This window comes from Cariama cristata, unplaced genomic scaffold (genome assembly GCF_000690535.1).
Source record: "Cariama cristata isolate BGI_N322 unplaced genomic scaffold, ASM69053v1 scaffold11431, whole genome shotgun sequence".
NCBI classification, from domain to species: domain Eukaryota; kingdom Metazoa; phylum Chordata; class Aves; order Cariamiformes; family Cariamidae; genus Cariama; species Cariama cristata.
This window is the reverse complement of record NW_009601044.1, coordinates 81,023-90,217: the sequence shown is the minus strand read 5'-3', so window position 1 is coordinate 90,217 and position 9,195 is coordinate 81,023. Positions and strand designations below refer to the sequence as shown.

At 38.5% G+C, this 9,195-nt stretch overlaps 1 protein-coding gene across 2 annotated transcripts in view; it reads left to right on the top strand.

Annotated features, from left to right (window-relative positions):
- The first annotated feature begins 701 nt into the window (after positions 1 to 701).
- Positions 702 to 9,195, top strand: part of LOC104169387 (ubiquitin carboxyl-terminal hydrolase 22) — a 71,648-nt gene continuing 63,154 nt past the window's right edge. Inside the window, exon 1 of one of the 2 annotated variants that reach the window (XM_009710291.1) lies at positions 702 to 832. In XM_009710291.1, coding sequence (XP_009708593.1) covers positions 721 to 832 — 112 coding nt within the window. In that variant the 5' untranslated portion in view covers positions 702 to 720. The remainder of the gene's footprint in view (positions 833 to 9,195) is intronic. The other variant, XM_009710292.1, reaches the window with a different exon arrangement.

Genomic DNA, 9,195 nt, shown 5'->3' with positions numbered 1-9,195 from the left:
CTCAGTGAAGGGGCTGTTGCTTCAAGGTAGGGACTGCGGGTGGAGGCGATTCTGAAGAACTGAGCAACAACAGATGCATCGAGGCCTCGCTCCCTGGTAGTCAGCATCTGTGCTGCTGTAATGTTAAGCCCGTGCTATGCAAGCCGTAGTACCCAAAGGTTTTGCACCGGCGATTAATGTTTGCATGGCTCATAGCGACCTGGATGGAGGAACTGACACAGGTTAATCTTGAGAGGGGGGAGTGGCAGGTTCATTTCCCACACATCTTTCTCCTGGTTTGCACATGGCTATGCAGGTCATTCTGCTGGTACGTGGTTGATATGGGAACAGAAATGTCCAGGTGGAGTGAGGGAACGGTAGAATTGTTTGTGTATTTTAAGTGCCTGTTTAGCCCTGCGTGCAGTGTTCATTAAACTACAGGCTGAGAGTTGTAAATGGATGGACTGTCATCTGCTCTTAGATGAGACCTGCTCCCTATCAAGACTTGGAAATGTACGGGTCAAATAGAAGAGTTTTCTCCGTTAGTATGTCTAGTTGGTGGTTTTGTCTCCTGAGGGCAGAACTGTTTCCCCTGCTGGTCTGCAGCATTCAAAAGGCATGGAATAAAAGGGCAAGCTAGCAGTTAGATCTGTGTCCGTTTAGCTGGACTTGGCGATACGTTTCTGTCACTCATATTCTGTGTCTGTTTCGCTATTCCAGGCAAAGTCGTGCATTTGTCATATGTGTGGTGCCCACCTGAACAGACTCCACTCTTGCCTCTACTGTGTCTTCTTTGGCTGTTTTACAAAGAAACATATTCACGAGCACGCAAAGACAAAGCGACACAATTTAGGTAAGCTGTCCTCCTGATATACTCACAGGTGCTTTTTAACTTGCTGTATTATCCCTGTCAATTCCAGGCCAGTAAGGTGATACTTTCTTGTAGCTACCTTGTTAGGGAGATGAATTTTATTTTTGTTTTGGGTTAGTTTAGTGGCATTATTTTAAACCTAGTGCTTAAGTTTCCACTGCATCACAGATAGGTTTTTGTTCACAAATTAAATTTGAATTATTACTGTTTAGTATCTTAGTATTTATGAATTAATGTCATATATAGGGAAGAAATAATAAAAATGTGTGTAGACAGATTTTTTTTTTATATACGAAGTGTGGAAACCGGTGGATTTAGTGCCTTGAACTAGAGCATTTATTTCAGTAAACTTTTTTTTTTCAGGAGGTAATCTTCACTTTTTTGTCTTGCCAAGGAAAAAAACATCATTCCTATGACAAAGAAGTAATCAAGTGACAACCAGAATTCTTTAAACTTTTTAAGTTTTGGTTTTGTGTTGGTTTTTTTGGTGTGTGGTTTTTTTGTGTGTGTTTTTTTTTTTTTTTTTTTTCCTTTCCTGACTTGGCTTCTTATTTCCAGTGGGGTCAAGAACCTAAGTAATAAGAAAACAGTTTAACTGATTTGGAGTATCTTTCCCTCAACTGCCTCAAAAACGTTGGTAAAATGCCAATAAATTCTTCTATTCTGTCAGCTTTGGTGCTACATATTGTTCAAAACCGAAAGCATTTGGTTTTGTTTTAAATTACTCACTGCTTATAGTTTAGAACATTTTAGAGTTACAATGCAAAATCCTGATCATTTTATATTAAAATTCTGGTTGTATTGAAATAGATGTATACAATTTGCTTGGTGTGTAACACAATTTTTCTTCAAAGGAAAATACATTCTTGGTGGAGTGATATAAGAAACAGGAAAAAAGGCTTTATTTCATGAAATAAATGTTCTCTTGACCAGTGTGGCCACCATTCTCAATTCATCCTAAGTGCTTATGGAACAAACTGTGTTTATTTTCCATGAAGACAAAGATGCTCCAGAAGGCCAGCAGTGCTGCCTACTACTGTGCTTAAGAAACTGGTGTGTAAGTTTACTGTTTATGGAAAGGATTATTTAAAATAGCAAATCATTGTAGTTTCTTCCTCCATATGTGTCAAGAAAGAAAAAATTTAGGCTCCGTAGTGGTATAGCTTAAGTTTGTAAATGCCTTGAAAAATAGAATACTGCAAAATAGTACTGAATATCCATAATGTTTATGAAGTTGCTAGCCGTTGAGAGTGACATGATCATAATTCTTGATGTGAAGGTAGGCAGCAATATTCAGTATAAACTGAAGCACAGATAGCTGTACTTTAAGTGATAAGTTCAGGACAAAAAAATGAAATGTACTAGTATGAGAAGGCATCTGAAATTGGTAAGCACAGATAAGACCACATCGGGAATCCTGTGTCCAGTTCAGGGCTACCCAGTAAAAGAGCGCGTGGAACTACTGGAGAGAGTCTGGCAAAGGGCTGCAAAGATGGTGGAGGTACTGGAACACCTTTTACGAGGAAAAGCTGAGAGCACTTCAACCATTTAGCTTAGAGGAGTGATGACTCGGGGAGAATCTCATCAGTGTGTACAAATACCTGAAAGAATGGCTAAAAAAGGTGGAACCACGCTCTTTTCAGTAGCGTCCAGTGACTGTGCAAGAGGCAGTGAGCACAAAATGAAACACAGGAGGTTCTGCCTGATCATCAGGGAACACATTTTTACTGTGAGGGTGACCGAGAACTGGAACAGATTGCCCTGAGAGGTTGTAGAGTGTCTGTCCTTGGATATATTAAAAAGGTGTCTGGGTGTGGTCCTTGGCAGCCTGCTCTAGATGGCCCTGCTTGAGCAGGAGGGATGGACAAGGTGACTTCCAGAGGTTCCTGCCAACCCCAGCTGTTCTTTGAAAAAAGCAAACCAACCTTGTATGACAATTTTTTTTATTGCTTTTTACAGGGGGTAATCTCAAAGAGCTTTTGAAGTCTATTCATGGGTGAAATTATTTGGGAATCTTTACTGATACACAAGTACAAATTACTCTAGGTAAACTCTATCTAAGGATTTCTGGTAAAATGTATACATGTATAAAAAACTCTTTTGTGCCAAAATAAGCTTATGGCCAGGTTTAAGGTTTAAAAAAGTACAGTGCTAAATTGAGACTGTAGACTGTATTTGCCTGTTTATCTGTGGATACTGTGTAAACGTTGCAGTATTTTTACCACTAAACTTAGCGTATTTATGGAGAACCTTTTAAAAGAGCTTTATAATTGCACATGTTGCAAGCTGCTGTTCACCTATGTATTTGGGAAGCCCAAATTCTTCAAGTTAATTTTTGTGCAAGGTAGAATTTGCTGTTGTCTGCTGTAGTGAAATAGCTTATGTTTCCTTAAAGGAAAAACAAAACTGGACAGAGGAGGGAGGTTCTTTGAAGATGCACTCTTGCTTAAAGACTGTTGTAGTTATTATCATGGTACGAGACAATTAAGAACGTGTCAGATAAGGTACTTCCCAAAAGGAATAGCCTTTAGATAAAAAGGGCAAGAGTTAATTATGTAAGCCAAAATACGGAGTACAGTATTGTATTATCCCCAAAAGGATTCTTTTGCAGCTAAATATAGTGTACTCGGTGCACAAATACATGTAATGTGAAGATTGTAGAACTGACTGGTTGATTTCTAGTTTTGGAGATTCCTTTTTTTTTTGTTTTTTTAAATGTATGTTTTGGTGTTTAATTTTCGGCTGCATGTGAAAAGAGCTGTAAAAATATTTTTGTAGTTTTGCTAGTGCTTTCGGTTGCTTTTACTGCTGCGATTTTCGTTGGGGAAATAACATCTGATAGGCAAAAACAAGTTAAGTGCTTGGAAATTTCAAAACGAACAGGAATTATTATAAAACACTTGGTGACTTTTTGCTGAGCCAACATCAGTCTCCATGGAGACTAGCAGGAACTGCACACTTAATCACGGTTCTAAGAAATATCATAGATTTCAGCTGTAACAGCTGTCTGAGCACTGGAAGTGATGTTTTTGCAGCTAACTGCTAGATGTTTCTGGAGGCTTCAGGATCATAGTTCAAGGGAGGTATTTTAAAAACCACTCTGTTAATCTCTGCTTCCCTGAGCGATGTAAATTAGACACACTGTCCTTCTAGTGATACCTGTGCTTTTGCATCTGCTTGCTTACTCAGTGTATATTAATAATACTGTACTTATTTTAATATATTCCTGGAGTTGTGGATGTGGGTGACAGGTAGGTGAAATAAGATCCAGCTACATGAGCCTTTTTTTTTTTTAATCTCTGCATTGCACAGTCTCTGTTAGTTGATCACCATGATAGGCTGATATTTCCACTGGATTGGGAATCATTAACACAGTGTAAAATTTTTATACAGATATGAAAACCTTTAGAAAGAGGTAGATAAGACTGACCTTTCCAGGACTTTGAAGACTTGGGACTATTCAAACTAGCCTTTTCCTGTTCTGTTTCAGTGCTGTTTTCTTACTGTGTAGGCAACCATCATCCCTCACCAAAGACATGAAAATGCTATCAGTGGTAAACACCCATGGGTATGTCCTAGGACTGCTCAGAGATGGTCTGTGTCAAAACATGTCGTGTGCGAAGGAGTTGTCAGGAGCAGATAAGGCAGGACCGTCTGTCCATACCCTCCTTGAGAATTGTAAGGTATTTTATCAAAGTCACTGTAGTAGACGTCTGATTATAGATGCCTCAGCAGCCTAAGCAAAGTGGTATCGTAGTCTGTGGACGTTGTTACTTCAAAGTTTCTGCTGTGGCAATTTGAATAATACAGAATCCTTAATTTTTCCTTTTTCCTCTTCTCCCTATTTCATAAAACATGTTTTGAAGTGGTTGTACTGACTGAAGCTGTGTCAGAAATATCCAGCCTTTTACCTAGTAGTGGTCAACAGAGGTAGCTTAGAGAATGGGCAGCAGTACAGTTATTAAGCATTTTCTCCGTTTTTCTACTACTCGGCTCTTCAAAACATTTCTGAACAGGAGACTGCTTCTAGGTGATTGTGTTCCAGTAGCTGCCGGTAGCCTGTCCAGTGTTAAAGCCGGGTTCCTTTTTGGCACCCACAACATGCAAGGGCAATGGTTTTTTGGTTCTACGTTTTTTCTGAGCCGTGTGAAAACCACTTTTTTCTGGTTTGTTTTATAATGGATCTAGCAACTTTGCTCTATATTTCTTTTGTGAGGAATTGAGAAATGGTGCGTAAAAAGTCCTTATTGATCTCTTTTGGGATTCTTCATCTTTTTGATATTGTCAAGTGTTTCTTTTTCCTAACCTGTAGGATCCTGAGTTATTTTTAGCTTTTCGTATTGAAACTGTTGTATGATTCTCAACATCCTCATCATACTTTTTTTTTTTGTTCTAATGTGTCCATCTGTGGTGACAACTCTTTGGATTAATACCATTTACTATACTAATGACTTGTCTTCTTAGTTAATACTTCCATGACTTCTATTTTGTGTTTCTTAATATGCTGTCCAACACTGAGCTGATGTTATTCAGGAGTCATACTCGGTGACTCCAAAACGTCTTTCCTGAGTGGTAATTGTTACTCATCTTCTACCTTGTTGGTAGCGATTAGAGTTTCACTCTTGGTGGCATTGCCTATTTGCTAAGTGTCCTGAAATCCTTCTAGAGCTTTTTGCAAGCTTCAGATCTGATTATTCTAAATGAATGTGTGCCATCAGCATACTTTGTCATTTTCCTGTGTAATCTTTCCAAATCGAGTTCGAGCACCTGGGGAATCTGCTGGTGGTTTCTGTCCTTGTTAAAACGTCCCTTCCTTATCTCTTCTACAGTTGCTCAATGAAGGAAAAGACATAGTAACTTAGTCCCAGAGTAGCAGGAACAGGAGGAGGACTGTGAACAGCAGCTCTAAAAGAAGAGAGGTTGGTGCTGTAGAAAGTTCATCTCAAAACTGCAGCAGTGATCATTTTTTCGGTTTCCTGGTTGGAACTGAAAAATCCTAGGCAGACACCAAATGCAGTTCTGATATTGTCTCTGAGTGAATATTTTCTGATTCTATTATATAATGATTAAAACTTTTTGGGGGGATATCATATGAGAAAACAAAATTGGTGATTTTGAGAGTAGAGTATTTATGTAACCCTGCTTAGGAGTTTTCCCCCACATGCTTTTTATAGATATATTTTTTTTAAAAAAAAAACCAAAACCACAAAAAACCAAAACGTATTTTTTTCAAATATATGTACCCACACTTTACTTAGCTGCAGAAAAAAATCACTTGTATGAGGCTTAGGAAGGTCTGTTACAGATAACCGTTCTGAGTTAGATTAGTTCAATTAGGGTATCAAAGCTTTGTGTAGACCTATTTAAACTCCTTGGTGAGGAGCCAACTCATGCATTTCCATGCTATGCTTCTGTTTGTTAGAGATGCACTCTTAACATATCAATAGTATCTCTGAAACGGCAGATAATGCAGTTTCTGGTTAAAGTCTTGGTCTGCTCTAAGGCCCTGTTCCGGAGTTAAGGAATAGAGGTAGGTGGAATAGCAGGACTGAGATTCAGTTAATAAAGAATAAACAAGAAACAGTTGGAAGACTGAAGTACTATTCAGTTTCTAAGGAGACTGGCAAACAGTTGATTTCAGAATTAGTCCTATTAGAGTACATTCATTATTTATTAGGTCACAAACTGTTTGTTGAGGAACTGTTTTTTCTAACTATATGCCGATGTAAGGTTCAGTCCAATAAACACACTTGTGGTGAGAGGAACTGGGTGGGTGAGCTTAATAATAATGCTCATAGATTAGGTTGAGGATTTTTTGGTAGAATTTAAAAAGCTTCTACTTCCTCTAGAAAACAAATAATAAATTTTTTTCATCTGATTCGGAGGAAACATGACAAAAAGCTGGTTTCTATATTTGAAGTTGGTCAAAGGAAAAAATCTGATTACTGCTGTTAACGCATACCTATCTGTTGAAATTTAATACGTAGAAACAGAAGACTTATGTAAAGGAATGACAATAAAAGTTGTTTAATTTTCATTTGTGTTAATTCTGCATGATGGCAGTAGACCTGAGTTCTTTTTTAAACAACTAAGAGTTTCATTATACTCTGTGTGGAAGTGGCAATTAAAGCAGTTCCCAGCCCAGTGTATTGCAGTGCTGGAGTAGCAGTTTGGTTTTACCTTTTGCATCTAGGCTCAGAAAGGGGTAGAAAAAGTCATCTGGGTGTTTTTACCAACCTCTTGATTTGACTTCTAATGTTTTGCTTGGTGATGGTGTGGAGAAAACTCTGTTAAGGAGATGGAGGCTAATGGAAAACAGCATACAGTGTCTTATAGTTCTGTCAGAGATGGATTGTGTCAGACTAATATGTCTTTTTGATAATATAACTGATTTTCTTAGAAAAGGGAAATACACTGGACCTAATTTGTCTGGATCAAGTGAAGAATTTGACATTTTGCCCCCTTGGAAATTACTACTTGAGGTAGAAGTGACAGAGATTAATATAAGAATTGTGGTGTGTATGAGGCAGGATAAAGGGAGGCTGATGATGAATAAACTGAAAGCAGAGTGTGCAGGACACGCAGCTTTACTAGCAGAACCAGTAGGGTTTACTGCTATTTTCTAGTAATTGAAGAGAAGGAATTATGTCTGTGTATGAAATTCATGATGGTCACAAAGTGCAGAGGTATTGCTTATACTGAGGAGGGCTAGGTAGTCCTGTGATAAGAATTAAATAACCTCATTGACTACAGTAAAAAAGTGAGATGAAATTTGGTAGTAGAAAGTACTAGCTCCTTGTACTTAAACATAATATTATCCTTATGATGTCAACCAGAGGAGGAGGAGGAGGAAAGCATTTTGGATGTACAGGTCAGCCATAGGGTATGTCTTTGAACCTCCAATATTCCTCATAGCTATTAAAAAAAAATAAAAATATCTGTTCTAGGATGTATTGTGCAAAGTATTGCAGGCAAATTCTCATTTACTTATGTGATGTGCATTTATTCCTGTAGCTTAGTTCAAACTTGGAGCCAGACTGAACTCATAAGAAGGCAGCAGGCATTTGATCATCACAGTTGTCTTCTGCTAGGAGCTGCTCTGGTAAGTGCAGGTAGTCATGAGCTCCTGCAAGCCATCTCTTATAAGGTCCTTTAGTATCAGAAATTACTCCTGAGGAGTTCTCTGTACACCTGGAATATTCCTAACCGTTAGAAAGCCAACCTCCTGAATATTTACCTGTATATTGCTAGCTCTGCATGCATCTGCTTTGCCTCAGACCCAGCTACTAGCTTCTCTACAGTTCTGGATCTTACTGCTGTTTTTGTTGAAAATAGTGTTTTGAGGTAAGTCTCCATTGTTGATCAAAGGAGAATATGCAGATGAGTATAAGCAGTTTGCATCATATCATATGGAGCAGCACAAAACTTGGTGGCTTTGGGGATTTTGCCCCCAAATTTCTGGAAAAAGAAACCCAGCAAGATTAAGTAGGGAGTGTTGTAACAGTTTCTCTTCTTTTTAAACCTGAACCGTATTTTGTGGGATCAAGAAAAGGTGCTTTAGGCAGGAGGATTTCATTCTTTGCAGTTTTCAAAGGTTTGCTGCAAATAGGAGAACTGTTGAAGGTTGTGGGGTCAGAGAAGGGCAGGGAGAAGGCTAGCAAAAGGCGAAATATATTTTATAATAGCAAGTGCAGGGCAACTTAAGTATAGGCATGCTACAGACTCCTCTTTTCCTTCATCTTATCTTTCCTGGCCTGAATTTCCATGCTGATGTAGAATGATACTTTAAACCGTCACAGAGGCAAGTGTAGATCGTAGAGGCTGACCGTTTGGCTCCTAGTTATTTCAGTGGTTTGCAGGATAATGTTGAGTACTTGCCTTGTTTGGATTACAGGGAAGTCAGTCCCTTTAAACATTAAAATTCTAGATCCGTATGGGGCCAAGAAGCATCTTGAAGACTTTAGAGCACAACTCACAGAAACACTTCTTATCTGTTGGCTGCTGATTTTAAAAAAGAAAAAGAAATGTTTAAAGAATAGAATGGTTTTATCTCAAGTATTAGGAGAAGAAAATACCCTTCCTCTTAAATACTGAGTGTGAGAGGGAAGGATAATGCTTAACTGTGGCCATGGTTTTTAATATGTATTAAAAGATTGGGTATATGATGCTGCATTTTTGGCAACAAAAGGAAGTTTGGGTTTTGGTTTTGTGTGGTGTGTGGGTTGGTTTTTGCTTGTTTGAGTTTTTTCCTCTGAAAGTAAGTACCTGCAATTCTCAGTGGCTTCAGTGGAAACTAGGTTGGATCACCATTTAGCAGGACTAGTCTGTTCTTTCCCTTTTTTCCT